The following is a 23,272-nucleotide window of genomic DNA, read 5'->3' on the forward strand; positions in this document are numbered from 1 at the left end:
GTGTATTCCTACCTCTGTGTATATTGTTAGTAGGAGCAGGACTGTGATATATGGATTTATATTCCAGGATTGTAGCTTCTCTGAGTGCATTGGGGGCATGTCCTCACACTGCTGTGCTCTTTGCTCTCTGCATCCAGTGTTATGTAATGTCCCTGGACAGATGTGTATTCTTACCTCTGTGTATATTGTTAGTAGGAGCAGGACTGTGATATATGGATTTATATTCCAGGATTGTAGCTTCTCTGAGTGCATTGGGGCATGTCCTCACACTGCTGTGCTCTTTGCTCTCTGCATCCAGTGTTATGTAATGTCCCTGGAGAGATGTGTATTCTTACCTCTGTGTATATTGTTAGTAGCAGCAGGACTGTGATATATGGATTAATATTCCAGGATTGTAGCTTCTCTTAGGGCTTTGGCACAGCATTGAGCTCTCATGTCTGACTTCTAGCTGGAGTTTTGCCTGGGTAATCCGCTGCCATTTAGAGGAATGACTTCCATATAAGACGCACCTGTCTTACATAGAATGATTTTTGAACAAGAGCGCAGAATCCCCCTCTCTTTGATGTCCCTATGTCCTCCCTAATCATGGTCTTCTTAGGAGCCTTCCACACAAAGGGAAAGTGGACACACAATATAACCAGCGCACACTCTGATTGGCTTATATCACTTTTATTTACATTATTTATAAAACATTGTATATAAAACTGTAACCCTTCGCTCTGCTTTACAATCACATGATGTATCTACAGCTGTAGCCTCCCCCGAGGCTCCCAGAACCTGGATGTGGAGGAGCTGCCTGGGTCCACTGTGTGGGTTCTATGCTCAGAACATCTGATATTTGATAGTATCGTCCAACCATTGGAATAGTAAACCAGCTATACAGACCCCTATGGGTGGACATTACAGAGCCGTAAACACTTGCCGTATATATCTCTTCTATGTAGAGCACACCACTTTTTTACTTAACCAATGGTTCAACATTTTACCTGTAACTGATCCTCCACCAATTTTTAATAGACTTGATCTGTCAATCATCTGATCGCTTGAGGCCAATCATACATTTCCCCGACAGTGGCCACTACAGGACAACTGAAGTATCACAGTTTGGCTCATAAAGTAGTCTCAGTGAGACTACCTGTTCAGACTGGTGTGTTGTATGTGACATTATGGGGCACATTTACTTACCCGGTCCAGGCGCGATCCAGCGGCGCATTCCCAGTGGAGGATTCCGGTCTTCCGGCGATTCACTAAGGTAGTGCGCCCGATGTCCACCAGGTGTCGCTGCTGCGCTGAATTCCGTCGGAGTGCACTGAAGTTCACCGCCCTACGCTGGGTGCAAGTAAGCGCGTGTCAAGCAACACTTTTTTTTTTTACATGTTGCGATTTTTCCGAATCCGGGTTTTCTTACGGCCAAGCCGCCCCCCCCCCCATTTCCGTTGCGTGCATACGGGCACCGATGCGCCACAATCCGATCGCGTGCGCCAAAATCCCGGAACAATTCAGGAAAAATCGGTGCAAATCGGAAATATTCGGATAACCCATCGGAAAAACGCGATTCGGACCCTTAGTAAATGATCCCCTATATGTATAATATTATATATCATGAATTAATGGCATTGTTACAGGAATTATTGTTTCTACACCCAAAGAAGTGAATAGGAGAATCCGCTGCAATGGCGGCTCTTGGCCACTACAAGGATCACAATCTATTCTGGCCTAACAGCTTCCAGTTATACCTCATTATGAGGTTTCTATCATTCAGGTTACATCTTTGATCACATTTCTCCTTCCCAGAGTCCTTCACTCTTAAAATCACATTGAATAAATACATTTGGTCCATTCGTTTTATGGTCCATAAATCTCTAATTTTCCGAGTTCCGTCGTAACGTTCCAAAAGTCTGAAAACATTTCAAGTCTTTGAAGGACCCAACGTTGCCATCAAGCCACCGGGAAAAATGGAGTCTGTCCTATATACGAGGGGTAGAGATTTTAGGCCCCGGTCGGTGGGTTGGTATCAATGTCTATGGCAAATTCACCGCTTGGTCTTCCTTAAATTTTGGAATCTTCTTAAATTCTTCCTGTTTCTTTAAGAATAACTGAGCGAGGATGTGGTCGGCCGTTGCGTGGAAGTAATCGTCCATATCTAGTGTTTCCAGCTGCCGAGATACAAGAAGCCAAATAGAAGATTATACATCGGAGGAAACAAGAAATCCTAACAACCTCCTGGAATATAATCCCTATAATCCCGCACCTGGTTTCCAGTACTGAAGGCCAGGATCATGAAGAGATCTTCATCACATATGCTTTTGATGTAATGCTGAGTTCCAATGGGAAAGAAGAAGACATCGCCGATACCGACCGAGAAATCCGGGACCGGTCTGTCCCCAACGATTCCGATCTGGAAAACAAAATATAATCTTGAGTTTATGTGGGAATGATAAGGTGGCAGGGGCTTCCTATAGGCGGATCTCTAGTTATTGCTGTACAATGTGCTGGAGATGTGTTGCCTTATGTGCGGTAAGAATGTGCACACATATATAGCAGCGAGTCATGTGAGGTGCATCATTACATGGAGTACAGTACTAACCCAGCCTTGTACTTCTACACTGACTCTCCTTGTAAATAATGTCTCTCCTTGTAAATGATTTATGTACAGACAGTACTGCCTCCCTGTCTCTCCTTGTAAATAATGTGGGTACAGATAGTACTGCCTCCCTGTCTCTCCTTGTAAATAATGTGGGTACAGATAGTACTGCCTCCCTGTCTCTCCCTGTAAATAATGTGGGTACAGATAGTACTGCCTCCCTGTCTCTCCTTGTAAATAATGTGGGTACAGATAGTACTGCCTCCCTGTCTCTCCCTGTAAATAATGTGGGTACAGATAGTACTGCCTCCCTGTCTCTCCTTGTAAATAATGTGGGTACAGATAGTACTGCCTCTCTGTCTCTCCTTGTAAATAATGTGGGTACAGATAGTACTGCCTCCCTGTCTCTCCCTGTAAATAATGTGGGTACAGATAGTACTGCCTCCCTGTCTCTCCTTGTAAATAATGTGGGTACAGATAGTACTGCCTCCCTGTCTCTCCTTGTAAATAATGTGGGTACAGATAGTACTGCCTCCCTGTCTCTCCTTGTAAATAATGTGGGTACAGATAGTACTGCCTCCCTGTCTCTCCTTGTAAATAATGTGGGTACAGATAGTACTGCCTCCCTGTCTCTCCCTGTAAATAATGTGGGTACAGATAGTACTGCCTCCCTGTCTCTCCTTGTAAATAATGTGGGTACAGATAGTACTGCCTCTCTGTCTCTCCTTGTAAATAATGTGGGTACAGATAGTACTGCCTCCCTGTCTCTCCCTGTAAATAATGTGGGTACAGATAGTACTGCCTCCCTGTCTCTCCTTGTAAATAATGTGGATACAGATAGTACTGCCTTCCTGTCTCTCCTTGTAAATAATGTGGATACAGATAGTACTGCCTTCCTGTCTCTCCTTGTAAATAATGTGGGTACAGATAGTACTGCCTCCCTGTCTCTCCCTGTAAATAATGTGGGTACAGATAGTACTGCCTCCCTGTCTCTCCTTGTAAATAATGTGGGTACAGATAGTACTGCCTCCCTGTCTCTCCTTGTAAATAATGTGGGTACAGATAGTACTGCCTCCCTGTCTCTCCTTGTAAATAATGTGGGTACAGATAGTACTGCCTCCCTGTCTCTCCTTGTAAATAATGTGGGTACAGATAGTACTGCCTCCCTGTCTCTCCCTGTAAATAATGTGGGTACAGATAGTACTGCCTCCCTGTCTCTCCTTGTAAATAATGTGGGTACAGATAGTACTGCCTCTCTGTCTCTCCTTGTAAATAATGTGGGTACAGATAGTACTGCCTCCCTGTCTCTCCCTGTAAATAATGTGGGTACAGATAGTACTGCCTCCCTGTCTCTCCTTGTAAATAATGTGGATACAGATAGTACTGCCTTCCTGTCTCTCCTTGTAAATAATGTGGATACAGATAGTACTGCCTTCCTGTCTCTCCTTGTAAATAATGTGGGTACAGATAGTACTGACTCCCTGTCCCTTCTGTACATAATGTGGATACAGATAGTACTGCCTTCCTGTCTCTCCTTGTAAATAATGTGGATACAGTTAGTACTGCCTTCCTGTCTAACCCAGTAAATAATGTGGGTACAGATAGTACTGACTCCCTGTCTCTCCCTGTAAATATTGTGGATACAGATAGTAATGCCATCCTGTCTCTCCCAGTAAATAATGTGGGTACAGATAGTACTGCCTCCCTGTCTCTCCTTGTAAATAATGTGGATACAGTTAGTACTGCCTTCCTGTCTCTCCCAGTAAATAATGTGGATACAGATAGTACTGCCTTCCTGTCTCTCCCTGTAAATAATGTGGATACAGATAGTAATGCCTTCCTGTCTCTCCCAGTAAATAATGTAGGCATTAATAGTATTATAGTCCGGTTTCTCCCTGTAAATTATGTAGGTACAGACAGTACTGCCTCCTTTTGCCTCCATGTAAATGATCTAGGTACAGATAGTACTGTCTCTCACTGTAAATGATGTAGGTGGAGATAGTACTCCATCCTGGTCTCTCCATGTAATTGTTTTATGTATAGATAGTACCACCTCCCTATAAGTCATTTACGCACAGTTAGTACTGCCTCCCTGTCTCTCCCTGTAAATAATGTGGATACACAAGTGAAAAATCGGCGGGTGCAACAAGCACACCGGCGCGTGATGGTGGCGGATTGGGGCAGATAATGGCAAGTGCTAGCAATCAGCTACCATTAGCGATTATTTCAGGCCTCTGACGTGGTGCTGATAAATATGCCCCCATGTGTAACGTGTAGGAGCTGTCACAAATGTTCCCAATTTAGCTGTTGAAGGAAAATGCTTCCATGCCCCCACTATATTTTCGGCTGGGCACTTACTTGTCCACACCCGCTGATGACGTATCCCATCTCATGTGCATTGAAGTGGAAATGTGGCTGCCTCAGACCATTGGATTTTATCCGCAGGGTACCCAGAGTGAGAGTGTCCGTGTGCTGGAAGACAATAGGACGTGTTTACTTGTTATACTTATCACTCTAACCTCCCTAGACCCCCAGGGATAATAGACATTGCGCCATGATCATCCACCAAGAACAACTGGGATAATACATATGAATCCTTTATCATCCATCTAGACTCCCAGGGAAAATAGATATAATCCCATCATCACTCTACACCTCCAGGGATAATCCATTTTTCCCCTTGATCATCCCCCTAGACCACCAGGGATAATAGATATTAATCTGTCATCATCCATCTAAACCCCCAAGGATAATAGATATGAACCCATCATCACTCTAGACCTCCAGGGATAAGGAATATTAACCCATCATGATCCACCTAGACCACCTGGGATAATAGATATGAACCCATCATCCACCTAGACCACCAGGGATAATAGATATGAACCCATCTTTACTCTAGACCTCCAGGGATAATCAATATTAACAATCCATCATGATCTACCTAGACCACCTGGGATAATAGATATGAGCCCATGATCCACCTAGACCCCCATGGATAATCAATATTGCCGATAATAGAAGTTAACCATTCATCATCTACCTAGACCCTTAGGTATAATAGATATGAACCCATTATGACTCTAGACCTCCAGGCATAAGTGATATTGAACCATGATCATCCCCCTACACCTGCAGGGATAATAGGTATTAACCCTTTATCATCCACCTAGACCCACAAAGATAATAGATATGAAACTAATATCACCCCAGACCTAAGACCTCAAAGATTAATTCATTAGCTGCCTTACCTAACGAATCCCCAGATATATAACCAGTAACAGCATAACTTGATGACCCAGCGAGCACTTACAGAATTGACAGATTCGCTGTAGATTTTCTCTGTTTCATTAAGACCAGCTCCATTTTTGCGGTAGCGTGCCCACTGTATGATTCCTCCCGGGAAGATGAACTCCTTAGACCCTGAAATATACCACATATCCATGAAATAATCTGGAAAAAACGACCCTATCACCAACTGTCCTGAATTTGCTGGGACGGTCATTGCATGTCCTGTCCTCAAAGCAAATGGGTTGGGCCTCCATCAGGGCCCACTTTCCTTAGCACTGTGACCCATTGCTTTAGTACTCACTGCAGACAAAATCAACCGTTCAAGGACAAAAGTTAAATATGTATTTTTTAGGAGCGCAGTGTTTGTTTCGAAGGCGGACTTTATTGTAAGTAACTGCTGTATTTTTTTAGGGGCGCGGTGTGGAAATGTTCTGGAAGGAAGGGGAAGGCATCTTGGGGCAAATTCAGCAATGATAAGTCACGAATGTGATCAGTTTGTCGCAGTATATTGTAATTTGTACTAGGATGAGGGGGGACACAACATTATGAGTGTAATGGGGCCACAAAATTCCAGATGTTAGCCCTGGAGATTGGGCTCGGAAAACCAAAGTGTTTGTCCTGAAGCTGATCCTTACAGAAGTTTTCTGCTGTATGACCCCAGATTGTCCTGAAGAAGGTAAACTCAGGAGAAGCGTTTTTTTATAAGGTCTCACATTCAGGACTTTGTGATATTTTTTCCACCTCGGACGCCCGTATAGATGGCGTGTCAGCGTTTTCTTGAAAGCCGAGACATGAAATAACCCAACATCTGCTTAGTTTCTTCAGAAAAAAGGGCAACATTCACATTTCCCAAGAAATCAACGACTCAGGAAAGTAAATATTACGACACATTACCATGACCTCAGCCCTTCTCGGGAAAGCACACAGTAATACGCAGCCTCGTATGGCCTTGTATTGGGTAACAATAACTAAAGCGGAACCCCCCTTCTTATATGTATGGAGCCTCCTGCAAGGGTCTATTGGGCAGGTACATTGGGGGACATTTATTAGAGTTATTCGAGGTAAATCCGTTGTAGTTGCCCATGGAAACCAATCAGAGCCCAGCTTATATTTTATGAACAGCTCTGGGAAAATGAAAGCTGAGCTCTGATTGGTTGTCATGGGCAACTAGAACAGTTCTGCTCTCAGACACTTCTGATAAATCTCCCCCACTGAATCCTATTTAAAGGACGTATACAATATGTACCTTTTAAGTCGTAAAAATACTTCCAGACATCTGTGGAATTCGACTGAACGTAGCTGGCATTTTGGATCAGTTCCGCCAAGTTTTTGGGTAGATTGATCGCCTGGTCTTCTTTTGGTTTCATAAAGGTTCTGATGAAGTTTACGCCACCTGCTGGCTAAAAAGTGGGGAAAAATCTGATAAAATCTGATACTATGATATCAACTAGTATCATAGTTTATACGTTTGAAAAAAGACACTTGTCCATCAAGTTCAACCAAGGAAGGGTAGGGATTGGATGAGGAAGGGATTTAGGGGAAACCATTCTATATAACATAGCCATCAATGTTATTTAGGTGTAAAAAGGCATCAAGCCCCTTCTTGAAGCTCTCTGCTGTCCCTGCTGTGACCAGCGCCTGAGCTCTCTGCTGTCCCTGCTGTGACCAGCACCTGAGCTCTCTGCTGTCCCTGCTGTGACCAGCACCTGAGCTCTCTGCTGTCCCTGCTGTGACCAGCGCCTGAGCTCTCTGCTGTCCCTGCTGTGACCAGCGCCTGAGCCCTCTGCTGTCCCTGCTGTGACCAGCGCCTGAGCCCTCTGCTGTCCCTGCTGTGACCAGCGCCTGAGCTCTCTGCTGTCCCTGCTGTGACCAGCGCCTGAGCCCTCTGCTGTCCCTGCTGTGACCAGCGCCTGAGCCCTCTGCTGTCCCTGCTGTGACCAGCGCCTGAGCTCTCTGCTGTCCCTGCTGTGACCAGTGCCTGAGCCCTCTGCTGTCCCTGCTGTGACCAGTGCCTGAGCTCTCTGCTGTCCCTGCTGTGACCAGTGCCTGAGCTCTCTGCTGTCCCTGCTGTGGCCAGCACCTGAGCTCTCTGCTGTCCCTGCTGTGACCAGTGCCTGAGCTCTCTGCTGTCCCTGCTGTGACCAGTGCCTGAGCTCTCTGCTGTCCCTGCTGTGACCAGTGCCTGAGCTCTCTGCTGTCCCTGCTGTGGCCAGCGCCTGAGCTCTCTGCTGTCCCTGCTGTGACCAGTGCCTGAGCTCTCTGCTGTCCCTGCTGTGACCAGTGCCTGAGCTCTCTGCTGTCCCTGCTGTGACCAGTGCCTGAGCTCTCTGCTGTCCCTGCTGTGACCAGTGCCTGAGCCCTCTGCTGTACCTGCTGTGACCAGCGCCTGAGCTCTCTGCTGTCCCTGCTGTGACCAGCGCCTGAGCTCTCTGCTGTCCCTGCTGTGACCAGTGCCTGAGCCCTCTGCTGTCCCTGCTGTGACCAGTGCCTGAGCCCTCTGCTGTACCTGCTGTGACCAGCGCCTGAGCTCTCTGCTGTCCCTGCTGTGACCAGCGCCTGAGCTCTCTGCTGTCCCTGCTGTGACCAGCGCCTGAGCCCTCTGCTGTCCCTGCTGTGACCAGCGCCTGAGCCCTCTGCTGTCCCTGCTGTGACCAGCGCCTGAGCCCTCTGCTGTCCCTGCTGTGACCAGCGCCTGAGCTCTCTGCTGTCCCTGCTGTGACCAGCGCCTGAGCCCTCTGCTGTCCCTGCTGTGACCAGCGCCTGAGCCCTCTGCTGTCCCTGCTGTGACCAGCGCCTGAGCTCTCTGCTGTCCCTGCTGTGACCAGTGCCTGAGCTCTCTGCTGTCCCTGCTGTGACCAGTGCCTGAGCTCTCTGCTGTCCCTGCTGTGACCAGCGCCTGAGCTCTCTGCTGTCCCTGCTGTGACCAGTGCCTGAGCCCTCTGCTGTCCCTGCTGTGACCAGTGCCTGAGCCCTCTGCTGTACCTGCTGTGACCAGCGCCTGAGCTCTCTGCTGTCCCTGCTGTAACCAGCGCCTGAGCTCTCTGCTGTCCCTGCTGTGACCAGTGCCTGAGCTCTCTGCTGTCCCTGCTGTGACCAGTGCCTGAGCTCTCTGCTGTCCCTGCTGTGACCAGTGCCTGAGCTCTCTGCTGTCCCTGCTGTGACCAGTGCCTGAGCTCTCTGCTGTCCCTGCTGTGACCAGTGCCTGAGCTCTCTGCTGTCCCTGCTGTGACCAGCGCCTGAGCTCTCTGCTGTCCCTGCGGTGACCAGTGCCTGAGCCCTCTGCTGTCCCTGCTGTGACCAGCGCCTGAGCCCTCTGCTGTCCCTGCTGTGACCAGCGCCTGAGCCCTCTGCTGTCCCTGCTGTGACCAGCGCCTGAGCTCGGCTATTCCACAGATTGACAGTTCTCATAGTAAAAAAACTGTCACCTCTGGTGATTAAACCTTGTTTTCTCCAGGCGGAGACAGTGCCCCCTCGTCTTTTCATTTGAATTAATCTGGAACAATTTACCACCATATTTTTTGTATGGACCATTCATATATTTATTATAACTAGGAAGAGTCAGTTCACAATAAGCTAGATACGTGATAAGGATATGTGCACCATGTGTAGCAATCAGGATAGCCATTGCTTATGTGCCATATATACAGCTGCTCCCACCACAGAGGTACGACACCCCCCCCCCCCCATTCTCGAGATCCGTGGGAGTACCATCACTAAGACCCCCACTGATTAGTAAGTTAGGCCCTATCCACAGGACGATGCCTGGGTAACCCCTTTAAGGAGTATAAATATGTAACTCACCTTTAAAGACCTGGAAGCTATGTCTTCCGGGGTCATGTAAAATGCATCGTCCACATCCAGAGTACTGAGCTCGTCATGTGTAGTAAAGAAGAGGACAAAAAGGCAGTCATCATCGCCCACGTTCTTCACCCAGTGTAGCGTGTTCTTCGGGAAGAAGATGACCTGGCCAGCTGTGACGTTGTAGGTGGTGACATCGTTTCCACCATCATCTACTACTCCGATCCAGGCTTTACCCTGTCCAATACACAAGGTTTATATATGTCTTAAAAAGGAAATAGTCGACAGGTGTGACCGTGTAGATTGCAGCCAGTGTTGTCCCTGGAGAGCTGGTGTCACTGGGGGTGTGGCCTCACACTGCTGTGCTCTGTGCTCTCTGAAAACTTCGATAGGTATTGTCCCTGGAGAGGTGTGTAATAAGACCTTTGTGTTTGTCGTGTGTGGCAGCAGGACTGTTAAATATTGATTTGTATTCAAGGATTGTAGCTTCTCCAAGTTGCCAAGGATGTATCCTCACACTGCTGTGCTCTGTGCTCCCTACAGACAGTGGTATGCTTTGTCCCTGGAGAGATGTGTAATAAGACCTTTGTGTATCTTGTTAGCAGCAGCAGCATTGAGATGTATGGATTTATACTGCAGGATTATACTGGGGTTGTGTTCCCACACTGCTGCGCTCTGTGCTCTCTGCAACCTTCGATAGGTATTGTCCCTGGAGAGGTTTGTAATCAGACCTTTGTGTATTTCGTTTGTAACAGCAGGACTGTTAAATATTGATTTGTATTCAAGAATTGTAGCTTATCCAAGTTGCCAAGGATGTGTCCTCACACTGCTGTGCTCTGTGCTCCCTACAGACAGTGGTCCCTGGAGAGATGTGTAATAAGGATTGTGATACATGGATTTATAATCCAGGATTATACTAGGGGGGTGTGTCCTCACACTGCTGCGATCTGTGCTCTGTGTCACTAGTCTTAGGTATTATTCCTGGAGAGATGTACACCTTTGTGTATCTTGTTAGCAGCAGCAGGACTGTGAAATGTAGTCATATAGTCCAGGAATGTAGCTTCTTCAAGTGCACTGGGGGTGTGTCCTCACACTGCTGTGCTCTTAGTTCTCTGAGTGGAAGTGAGCCACAGTAGCATTTCTCTACTCTGAGTGACAGCTCCAGATAAATAGTGACCAGAGGGGAGGAGGGGCAGTGTGAGGACACGTCCTTAGTGGATTTGGACATTCTAGAATCCTGGAATAGGAATCCATAAGAAGTTCTTACCTGGACCAGGAACCCATGTTCGTTGGCATTGAAATGCCAATGTGGGGCTCTGAGTCCTTTACTGACGATCTTTAGTGTCCCCACCGTCATTTTAGATTGATGTTGGTTGATGCTGACACCAAATTGCATGTCCTTCTCCTGGGGATAGTCTTTGGGGTTGTTGCGGTACCGGGCCCACTGGATCTCCCCTCCTTCAAATGCAAACACCTGGAATATGAGAGACACTGAATATTATACAATCTGACAAGACGGAGCTGAAAAGAGACAGTTTGATGATTAGGAGCCCAGAAATAGGAACTATCATATAGACAACATTCCCTTTAAAGCACATGTAGGTTTCTCAAACAGAACCGAGGGATTGTACCGGGTCACACTGGATTTAGCTGAGAGAACGGTTTCCATCAGTGAGTGGAATAACATGACGGAGGTTTGTGTAAGGAATGGACGGCCAGAAGGAGGTCATGATATAATGTTTCACAAACCTCGTCCTGGAGAGACCTGCAGAAACATCAAGAACAGGCGGTCCCCTACTTAAGAACACCCGACTTACAGACGACCCCTAGTTACAAACGGACCTCTGGATATTGGTAATTATTGTACTTTAGTCCTAGGCTACAATAATCAGCTGTAACAGTTATCACAGGTGTCTGTAATGAAGCTTTATTGTTATCCTGGTTCTTATGACAACCCAGCATTTTTAAAATCCAATTGTCACAGAGACCCAAAAAATTCTGTCTGGGATTACAATGATAAAATATACAGTTCCGACTTACATACAAACTCAACTTAAGAACAAACCTACAGAACCTATCTTGTATGTAACCCGGGGACTGCCTGTATATGGAGAGAGGGAGATAATGAAAGATGAAAGAAATAAATATGGAAAGGAAAAGAAAGATAGAAAAACAAGATACAAAAAAGGAGTATAAAATGTAAAGAGAAATTAAAGAGACTAAAGAAATAAGAAGAAGAAAGGAAATAATAAGAAACAAAGGATAAAAAAGAAGGAAAGAAAACAATTGTAACAAAGAAGGTAAAACATGAGACGAAGGAGAGAAAAGAAGAAGAAAAAGAAAAGGTAAAAGCAAGAAAACAGTAAGAATAGAGAGAAATATTGAAAAGGAATTAAAAAGAAAGAATAAAGAAAGAATGAGCCAGAAAGAAAGAACACAAGAGGAGAGGAGAATGAACAAAAAGGAAAGAAACAAAATAATTGTAACAAAGTAGGTAAAAAATCTAAAAGGAAGGAGAGGAAAGAAATAGAAAAATAAGAAAGAACAAAAGAAACAAAACAGTAAGAATAGAGAAAAATATAGAAAACGAATGAAAAAGAAAGAAAACGAGAGACAACAAAGAAAGAATGAGCCAGAAAGAACACGAGTGGAGTAGAGAGAGAAAAAAAAAAGAAAGAACACAACAGCGAGAAGGATAAAAAAAGAAGGAATGAAAATAAACAATTGTAACAAAGGTACAAATCTAAAAGGAAGGAGAGGAAAGAAATAGAAAGAAAGAAGAAAAGGTAAAAGAAAGAAAACAGTAAGAATAGGAAGGAATGCAAAAAATGAATAAGAACACGAGAGAGAATAATGAAACAATGTGCAAGAAAGAAAGAAAGAAACACAAGAGAAAAAGAGGGGAAAAAAACAATAGAAAAAAGAAGAAAAGAAAGAACACAAGAGCGAGAGAGAGGGGGAAAAAGAGAAGTTTCTTTATCTCTGAACCCAATATTATTGGAAGCTCCTGTGTATTTGGAGCCTGGGTAGGACACGGACTTTGTGTTGTGGCCCCCATGATTCTCTCAGCCCTGGACCATCAGGAGACAAGAACCTGGCCAGTCCCGGCCCTGGAACAGAAGGGATGGTCTCCCTCTTTTATGCTGTTCACATTACAGTGGTTGTGCACAGGTTCGGCTCCAGGTTTCAGTAGGCCCGTGGGTGACATAGCCTCAGTGGGCCCCTTTGCAGTGAGCTCACATGGCGGAATTAAAAATTCAGAAACTAAAACAGTCTCCTGTTCCCTAAAAAAAATTCCTAGTTTATCATCCCAAACAGACCCATCATGGTTATTTTATATAAAGCCCCCTCACCCCCTATGGATTCATTAGATACACTCCCCATTCCCCCATGGATTCCTTATGTACAGCCTTATGTGGGCCCCCTCAGCACCTCTGGGCCCCGGCACTTGCCCTGCTATGCCCAGTGCTGATGCCGGCCCTGGTTGTGCAGATAAGCTTTCTGGTAGCTGACATTTCCCAAGCAGAAGATACATGATGTGACCTGCATCTCCAATGCTTCTCTGCAGCAGTAGAACCCCCTGAGCCACCAGGACCCTGATTCCACTGGTCAGTTCCTTACCTTGGATTTACCGAGCTGATTCATGAAAAAAAATTGGGGCTTGGTAGCGGCATTGCTGTTATTGCTGCCCTGTGGGGGGTCTTTACCCGTTCCTGGGGCGGCTGGATTCATTATGGAGTTAGATGACCTCTTATCGAAATGACCCTGGTACAGGAGACTTAGGATCAGGACTCCGATGGCCGTGGTTATGACACAAGCCAGGAAGCAGACCAAGAATATTTTCATCAGAGAGCAAGACTTCTCTTCCTGTAAGAAGAAGACAGAAAAGTCCATGATAATGGCTCGCGGTCAGTAGTAGCCGTGTCCTTAACATGTCAGAAGTTTCTCAATTCTCAAACTTATATCAGGTGAATAAGTTTGTGCAGATAGATATTCCATAGATATAGTTGTGATACACAGATAAAAGAAAGAAAGATAGATAGATAGATAGATAGATAGATATAAGATAGATAGATATGAGATAGATAGATGATAGATAGATGGATAGATATGAGATAGATAGATGTGAGATAGATAGATAGATAGATAGATAGATAGATAGATAGATAGATAGATAGATAGATAGATAGATATGAGATAGATAGATAGATGTGAGTGAGATAGATAGATAGATGTGAGTGAGATAGATAGATAGATAGATATGAGATAGATAGATATGAGATAGATAGATATGAGATAGATAGATATGAGGTAGATAGATATGAGATAGATAGATATGAGATAAATAGATAGATAGATAGATATGAGATAGATAGATAAATAGATAGATAGATAGATACATATGAGATAGATAGATAGATATGAGATAGATAGATAGATAGATAGATAGATAGATATGAGATAGATAGATAGATAAGAGATAGATAGATAGATATGAGATAGATAGATAGATAGATAGATATGAGATAGATAGATAGATAGATAGATATGAGATAGATAGATAGATAGATAGGAGATAGATAGATAGGAGATAGATAGATAGATAGATTATTGATGTGTCTGATACTTACATGTCGGCATTGATAATAGTCTTTCTGTAGTTTTATATTGGAGTGATTTCTCTCCAGTCCATCCTCTTGCAGCTCAAAGCCGGGGTTGTTCATGGTGGCCAGGCAGAGTTGTCAGAGGGACGTGTGTGCTCAGGTCTGCTCCTCTAAGACACTGAACACCTTTTTATAGGAGACCCACAAGGAAACAAGTGCAGTTTGTGTCATACATGCTGCAGGTAAGTGTGCGGCAGCCAATGGCTCTGTCTCCATAGGACTGGGCGGATTGTAGGTGATGGCTGCAGACTGTGACTCACTGATCTGGCAATGCTCTGCAGGAACAGGGAAGAAACTCAACTTTCTTCACTTTTCCAAAAAGTTGATAACAGGAGCTGTACACAGATCATGTGCAGAGAACATCATCAGAGGACAATTATAACCCAGCAATAAAGGGATGATACACTGTCCCCTGACATCATTGTGTACGGAACATTCTGCACAGACATAGATAGAAATATATATACAGGGAAATGTGTACAATGCAAAGAGGATCAGACACCGAGATCCTGCAACATTTGCATCGCTACATCCTCTGCCCTGTGTTTTAGTAACAATTAAAGGTCTTCCATCTATCCAGTTATCAATATTTATCTCTATCTATCTATCTATCTATCTCATATCTATCTCATATCTATCTATCTATCTATCTATCTATCTATCTATCTCATATCTATCTCATATCTATCTATCTATCTATCTATCTATCTCATATCTATCTATCTCATATCTATCTATCTATCTCATATCTATCTCATATCTATCTCTTATCTATCTATCTCATATCTATCTCATATCTATCTATCTATCTATCTATCTATCTCATATCTATCTATCTATCTCATATCTATCTATCTATCTAAAAAAGAAAAAAACAGCAGCACAGTCCTCAGCAACAGGATATCTATCTATCTATTTATCTATCTATCTCATATCTATCTATTTATCTATCTATCTATCTCATATCTATATATCTCATATCTATCTCATATCTATCTATCTCATATCTATCTCCTATCTATCTATCTATCTATCTATCTATCTATCTATCTATCTATCTATCTATCTATCAATCTCATATCTATCTATCTATCTCATATCTATCTATCTATCTATCTATCTCATATCTATCTATCTATCTATCTATCTATCTATCTATTTATCTATCTATCTATCTATCTATCTATCTATCTCATATCTATTTATCTCATATCTATCTATCTATCTATCTATCTCATATCTATCTATTTATCTATCTATCTATCTATCTATCTATCTATCTATCTATCTCATATCTATTTATCTCATATCTATCTATCTATCTATCTCATATCTATCTCCTATCTATCTATCTATCTATCTATCTATCTATCTATCTATCTATCTATCTATCAATCTCATATCTATCTATCTATCTCATATCTATCTATCTATCTATCTCATATCTATCTATCTATCTATCTATCTATCTATCTATCTATCTATCTATCTATCTATTTATCTATCTATCTATCTATCTATCTATCTCATATCTATTTATCTCATATCTATCTATTTATCTATCTATCTCATATCTATCTATTTATCTATCTATCTATCTATCTATCTATCTATCTATCTATCTCATATCTATATATCTCATATCTATCTCATATCTATCTATCTCATATCTATCTCCTATCTATCTATCTATCTATCTATCTATCTATCTATCTATCTATCTATCAATCTCATATCTATCTATCTATCTCATAATTATCTATCTATCTCATATCTATCTATCTATCTATCTATCTATCTATCTATCTATCTCATATCTATCTATCTCATATCTATCTATCTATCTATCTCATATCTATCTATCTATCTATCTATCTATCTATCTATCTATCTCATATCTATCTATCTCATATCTATCTATCTATCTATCTCATATCTATCTATCTATGTACAAAAAAGAGAAGAGTCCGAAGCAGCACAGGTGGACTTAGGGTGCAGCAGCCGTAGGTACCCTGGCCAGGGTCCGTGTAGGTAGATGTAGGAAAGAGGTAGCACTCCGGGGTACGTGAAAAACGGGTGAAGCTTTATTCCATGCTTGAAAAAGGCGTGCCTCAACGCCGAAACGTTGCACATGGAATAAAGCTTCACCCGTTTTTCACGTACCCCGGAGTGCTGCCTCTTTCCTACATCTATCTATCTATCTCATATCTATTTATCTATCTCATATCTATCTATCTCATATCTATCTATCTATCTATCTATCTATCTATCTATCTATCTATCTATCTCATATCTATCTATCTCATATCTATCTATCTCATATCTATCTATCTATCTATCTATCTATCTATCTATCTCCTATCTATCTATCTCATATCTATCTCATATCTATCTATCTATCTCATATCTATCTATCTCATATCTATCTATCTCATATCTATCTCATATCTATCTATCTATCTCATATCTATCTATCTATCTATCTCATATCTATCTATCTATCTATCTATCTCATATCTATCTATCTATCTATCTCATATCTATCTATCTATTATCTATCTATCTCATATCTATCTATTATCTATCTATCTCATATCTATCTCCTATCTATCTCATATCTATCTATCTGTCTATCTATCTCATATCTATCTATCTCATATCTATCTATCTATCTCATATCTATCTATCTATCTCATATCTATCTATCAATCTATTTCATATCTATCTATCTCATATCTATCTCATATCTATCTCATATCTATCTATCTATCTCCTATCTATCTCATATCTATCTATCTATCTATCTATCTATCTATCTATCTATCTATCTATCTATCTCATATCTATCTATCTATCTCATATCTATCTATCTCATATCTATCTATCTCATATCTATCTATCTCATATCTATCTATCTATCTATCTACCCTGATCATGGCAGGCCCAGCCACATATTTTATAAAGATATAGAAAAGAAGGGATGTTGAATCTGATCCCTTATTCTTTGCATAATTTATTTGGTGATGTTCTCCCACAAATGCAGGGACAAGAATCTTGTTTTCCCCTTATTTATTGAGGGACAGGTAGAGCAATGAGCAAGGCATATGGGATTGTGGGACTTCAATGCGGACTATCCTGACCAATCAACTGGGGGTGCAATCCCCAGCATAGTCACTATCCAAAATGTGTCTCTGTGTCTGCCCAGATCAGCAGGAGTTTTGCAAGCCAGACTAATATTGATGCAATCTCAGAAAAACCCCAACAAAATATAGAATGCTGAATACCTGCAGGCACCACTAGGGGGAGTATGGGAGCGTACTGCATACTGTTTATACATTGATCACAATTACCGATATAACATATAATTATTGCCCTCTAGTGGCAGCTGCAGGTACCACAGTGCCACCTAGTGTCTTCAATTGGAAGAGTCAGACTGTGTGAATTACATTGTATAATAATAATAATAATAGTGACATATAATGAATGACACGTTCTGCCACTTGACTATTCATAATACTCTGTAGCACAAACCGACAAGTGACTACATACATAAAAAAAACGAATAAAAAGGACACAATAGCGAGAGTTCTAGTTGATTTTTAATTTATTATGAGTGTACAAAAAAATAACATTTTAGTAAAATAAAAATTAAATTAAATTTAAATAAAGTAAAATTTTAATAGTCACTTGGTAACTATAGGTCATGTATAGGGTGTTCTAGAATAAGCACCTTCTTTTCTATTGATGTTTGATCATCCAGGTTCCAGGTAGACATTTCCCTCCTTTCCTTTATTCTACACTGTTTATACATTGACCACAATTCTAACCTATAATTATTGCCCCCTGGTGGCAGCTGCAGGTATCTACTTTTTTTACACCTATGTCAATGAAGCTGTATCAGAAAAATGGAGTCCTAAATGTTATAAACATACAGGGGGTCATTTACTAAGGGCCCGATTCGCGTTTTCCCGACGTGTTACCCGAATATTTCCGATTTGCGACGATTTTCCCTGAATTACCCCGGGATTTTGGCACACGCGATCGGATTGTGGCGCATGGGCGCTGGCATGCATGCGACGGAAATTGGGGGGCGTGGCCGAACGAAAACCCGACGGATTCCGAAAAACCACCGCATTTTTAAAAAAAAAGTGTCGCGGAGCTTGCACTTACCTTCATTAGGAATAGGCTGGTGTACTTGAGTGTGTTCCGATGCTCTTCAGCGCAGCAGCGCCACCTGGTGGACGTCGGAGGAACTGCCTTTATGAATCCCGGCTGGACCCGAAACCACCGCAGAGAACGCGCCGCTGGATCGCGAATGGACCGGGTAAGTAAATCTGCCCCACACTGGGGAACAACACAGAATTTCCGAAATGTCCAGGTGATTGTGTAGCGCTACGTGAACATATCCTAACGTGAGTAACATAACAATATTTTGAGCTTATTTCGTGAATTGCAATTATTCTAAAGCACAGAATAAAAATGTATATGAGTTAATTGTAAAAGACGTCGATCAAAATTAGAGAACGCTTTTAGATTCCTGCAAGTTGTGTTAATCCGGCACCTGGTGCTAATTTCCTAAATTATCTGACGGACCCGATGTAACCTCACTTTCCAGTTTTCACTTCAAAAATGTTCTGCTGTTCCAAAGTGACTGAAACCCTTCATCAGAAGATTGTCCATGTGAAGAACGAAGGGGCGACCCCATCCGCCATAGCAAGAGAAGTTGGTTGTTCCAATTCTGTGATTTCTAGAATATTGTATCTTTACAACATTACAAAGAGTCCGCCAAGAAGGCTGGTTGCCCCCGAAAGACAATTGCAAGAGAGAACAGAATAATGCGGAGAATCTCCATGGGTAATTGTTTCATCGCTACAGATGGAATTGCTCATCAGTTCAGCACTAGACAGGGTAAGGATCTGTCTCATACACACTGGGGCCCATTTACTGAGAACAGTGCAGTGTGTACTATGTGCAGTGTCCTGTGTAGTGTGCAGGGGGCGCCAGATTCATGATTTCTGGCACCTGTTATTCATGAATCTGGTGCCCCCTGCAGTGTGCTGACAGAGCGCAGTAACTTTTTTTTTTTTTGTGCACCTTTAACATGGGCTATGTGACACACTTCTGTCGGACTCTGCATAATAAATGTGGTGCAGGGTCCAAATGTGCACCAGATCCCCCCCTTCAGTGCAGAAATTTGTGTTGCGTGAAGAATAGTGCAGCTGCAACACACTTTTTAAATACCTGTGCAAGCAGTTTGCACTAGAAAGAACATGCAAAGTGCAACAGCAAACTGGCCCACGGAGTTAAGTCAATGTGGCCCAATGTCTCGATGTTTAAGAGCATTTGGACTGAAGGTCCACTCGGCAGTGATCAAACATATCATTGATGGACTAGACTCACCTTTGCTGAGGAGCATGTTGTTTGGACAGAGGATTCGGGTCTGCCGGGATAAACTAAGTTCGTGCTCCCGATATCGCTGCAGCGCCGAGGTCCGCCGTAGTTCACTTTCTTCTTTCCGGTGCATGTGAGTGCTTGATCTTGCGACACAAAACGTTTTTTAAATTCCACGGTCTTTCCGAATCCGACTGGTTGTCTGACTGGCACCCCCCTCCCCCCCCCGATTTCTGTCGCGTGAAAGCCGGCGCTGATGCGCCAAAATCCGATTGCAAGCGCCAAAATCCTGGGGCAATTCGGCACAAGTCGGAAATTGTCGGGAAACCTAACAGAAGTGCGCGATTCAGACCCTTAGTAAATGAGCCCCATTATGTTTGTCAACAAACTGGGAAAAATCTAAATCCAAAGTGTGTAAAGAGGTCAGTGAAAGGTTGTGGAGGAAGTGTCATGGTTTAGGGAATGTTTTCTATAGTAGGAGTTTGACCTCTCATACAGCTACATGGCAGAAGGAATGCAATTGTGTATCAGGACCTTCTTCAATAACTTGTGGTTCCTTCCTTGTGTTCTTCACTCAAGCAGTCAGGATAATGCCCGTCAGACAGCACAATGGGTAAAGCAGTTCCTCAAAACAGAAAACAATGAAATGGCCACAGCCCAGAGCCCTGATCTAAACCCAATAGAAAATGTAAATAGAAAAATGGAAAATCCTTGTTGACAAAGTTATGTCCTAGAAACCCACAAAAGGCACAGAAGTGTGGAAGAGACTGGAAGAGGAGTGGAGAGACCAGTGATGTCCTGTGGCCGCTGCTGAGGTCCTGTGCACTTCCTACTGATTGGGACCTTCGGAAAATGTAATTATAAACTTTCTCTCTGCTCCATTCATTGCTGTTCTCTAATTATCATCATCACATTTTTTGAAAAATAAAGATTTTAAGTTGACACTTTGGTAATTTTGTAAAACCCTGTTCTAGTGACATGGTGACCCCTTACAAATAAATCCATTGAATGTTCACCAATGGAGATCTCATAGGGGCACATTTACTTACATTCCCACGCGAGTTCACCGAAAGTGCATTGTCCGTGTGATATGCACTGAGCCGTGATTCACTAAGATCGTGCTCCCGATATCCTGCATGTGTCGCTTCCCCGCTCAGGTCCCCGGAGTTCACCTTCTTCTTCCTGGTGCATGTAAGTGCATTGTCTTGCAACACAATTTTAAAGTTAAATCCTGCGCTCAGTCCGAATCAGTCAGATTGTCTGACGGCCCCCGATTTCTGTCGCATGAAAACCAGCGCAGCTGCACCAAAAAACAATAGCATGCGACACAGTCCCAGCACAGACAGATGTTAAATACCTGTCCAAGCCGTGCGATCCCCGAAAAAAGTGCACAGTCCGATGAAAGTGAGCCCCAATATTTCTGAAATAAATCAACTGATCAGAGATTGTTCTCTAATTTTGATCTCCAGTGCATATTATAGGGTTATTCCAGCAACAATGGACCATTCACAGAAGAGGCAGTGCCCGGAGCGGTGACCGCAGTGCAACCAGATGGCCGCAAGACCAGGGATAACGCTGTCAGCTCCCGGCTCCATCCATGGGGTGGATTGTTGGGGGGGGCCGGGTGTCGCACTTCCACATGTGGATTGGTCATTATTGGTTTTGGGGCCAAAAATCCCTTTAATAAAATTAGTCTCAGAGAATTTTTCCAAGTATTTAGAGAAAAAAATGGGGCTTATTTACTAAGGGTCCGAATCGTGCATTTTTGTCGGGTTTCCGACAATTTCCAATTTGCGCCGAATTGCCCCAGGATTTTGGCGCACGCGATCGGATTTTGGCGCATTGGCGCCGGCTTTCACGCGACAGAAATCGGGGGCGTGGCCATCGGACAACCCGACGGATTCGGAGAAACCGCGGAATTTAAAAAACGATTTGTGTCGCAAGATCAGCACTTACATGCACCGAGAAGAAGAAGGTGAACTCAAGCCGACCTCGGCGCAGCAGCAACACCTGCTGAATATCGGGCGCACGACCTTAGTGAATCCCGGCAGACCCGAATCCTCGTCGGACAACGCACCGCGGGATTGCGACAGGACCGGGAAAGTAAATCTGCCCCAATGTGTTTGAGGGTTACGTGTAAATGAAATGTGTCCCTTTACGGAACAAAGAAGCAATTTCCAAATACATTGAAGTCATTGGGGCTTATTTACTAAGGGATGAGGATCGCACTTTTGTCGGACTGTTCATGGTTTTTGGGATTTGCACTGCTGTGACAGGTATTTAGCAGGGGATTGTGTCGCACATCATCAAACTTTGGCACAGCTGCGCTGGGTTCCATGCGACAGAAATCGGATGATCCAACGGATTTGGACTGAGCGCGGGACTTAACTTTCAATTTGTGTCGCAAGCCCAAGCACTTACATGCACCAGGAAGAAGATGGTGAACTCTCTCGCACCTGAGCGGGGAAGCGACAAAACCAGGAAATCGGGGCAACATCTTAGTGAATCGCGGCACAGTGCATGATCGTCGGAACAATGCACTTTGGATGAACTCCAGCGGCCGGGTAAGTAAATGTTCCCCATTGTGTCATTTTGCTCTTCCTTTATCGGAATGTTTCAGGAAACAAAGCGATGGGAGGCCAATAGCCGCCGTATAGAAAGACGACATAGTCCAAAGGTGTCCCACAAGAGCAGAAGAAAATCTAAAGTTACAAAAGTTTATTGCAGGAAACAGAGGACGAGGAGCGATAATAATAATACAGCATTGTGCAAGATGCTACGGAGACAACTGCAACGTGTAGCGAGGACCGCGGACTGTAAGTCGTCATTGTGGTCCTGATGACATGGGACAGGGGCTGATTCATGCAGGAACAATCATCGCTTATGCAAATCAGCCCTAATAAACTTTCTATCATGTTATGATAGTAGCCTGGAGGTAGGGCAGGATATATATAAATATACAGCTCCGACCGATCCCTCCAAGTTTTTATGCTATTACTATTTAAAGGAAATCTATTATCAAAATCCATCCTGATAAACCAGGGACATTCCTCATAGATCCCGGCACCGGGACTGTGGTATCTTCTTATATCTGTTATCCATAGTCTACTTCCTTCTAATATCAACTTTTAATTAATTATGAGAATGAGCAAGAAGGGCTCTGGTGGGTGTCACCTTAGCCCATTCGTGCTGTATCTTCATAGGCTGTGACAATGACATGTTTAACAAATATAGTAAGATTGCCAAAGTCACAGTGCATGGAGCTATGAGTAATTGTCCCCAGCACAGTACTACTACTCCTATCCTATATATAGGGGCACAGCACAGTACTACTACTCCTATCCTGTATATATGGGCACAGCACAGTACTACTACTCCTATCCTATATATAGGGGCACAGCACAGTACTACTACTCCTATCCTGTATATATGGGCACAGCACAGTACTACTACTCCTATCGTGTATATATGTACACAGCACAGTACTACTACTCCTATCCTGTATATATGGGCACAGCACAGTACTACTACTCCTATCCTGTAT

The 23,272-nt window shown here is 43.3% G+C and overlaps 1 protein-coding gene across 1 annotated transcript; it reads right to left on the reverse strand.

Annotated features, from left to right (window-relative positions):
- Window positions 1-1,428: 1,428 nt before the first annotated feature.
- DYNAP (dynactin associated protein) lies at window positions 1,429-14,749 on the reverse strand. The gene is made up of 9 exons (XM_072112033.1): window positions 14,305-14,749; window positions 13,295-13,540; window positions 10,941-11,147; window positions 9,677-9,910; window positions 7,122-7,275; window positions 5,898-6,007; window positions 4,943-5,056; window positions 2,252-2,398; window positions 1,429-2,156 (listed from the first exon to the last, which is right to left on the reverse strand). Exons 1-9 carry the CDS (start codon window positions 14,395-14,397, stop codon window positions 2,022-2,024), a joined length of 1,440 nt encoding a protein of 479 aa, XP_071968134.1. The 5' UTR covers window positions 14,398-14,749; the 3' UTR covers window positions 1,429-2,021.
- Window positions 14,750-23,272: the final 8,523 nt, after the last annotated feature.

Source organism: Engystomops pustulosus, chromosome 1 (assembly GCF_040894005.1).
Source record: "Engystomops pustulosus chromosome 1, aEngPut4.maternal, whole genome shotgun sequence".
NCBI classification, from domain to species: Eukaryota; Metazoa; Chordata; class Amphibia; order Anura; family Leptodactylidae; genus Engystomops; species Engystomops pustulosus.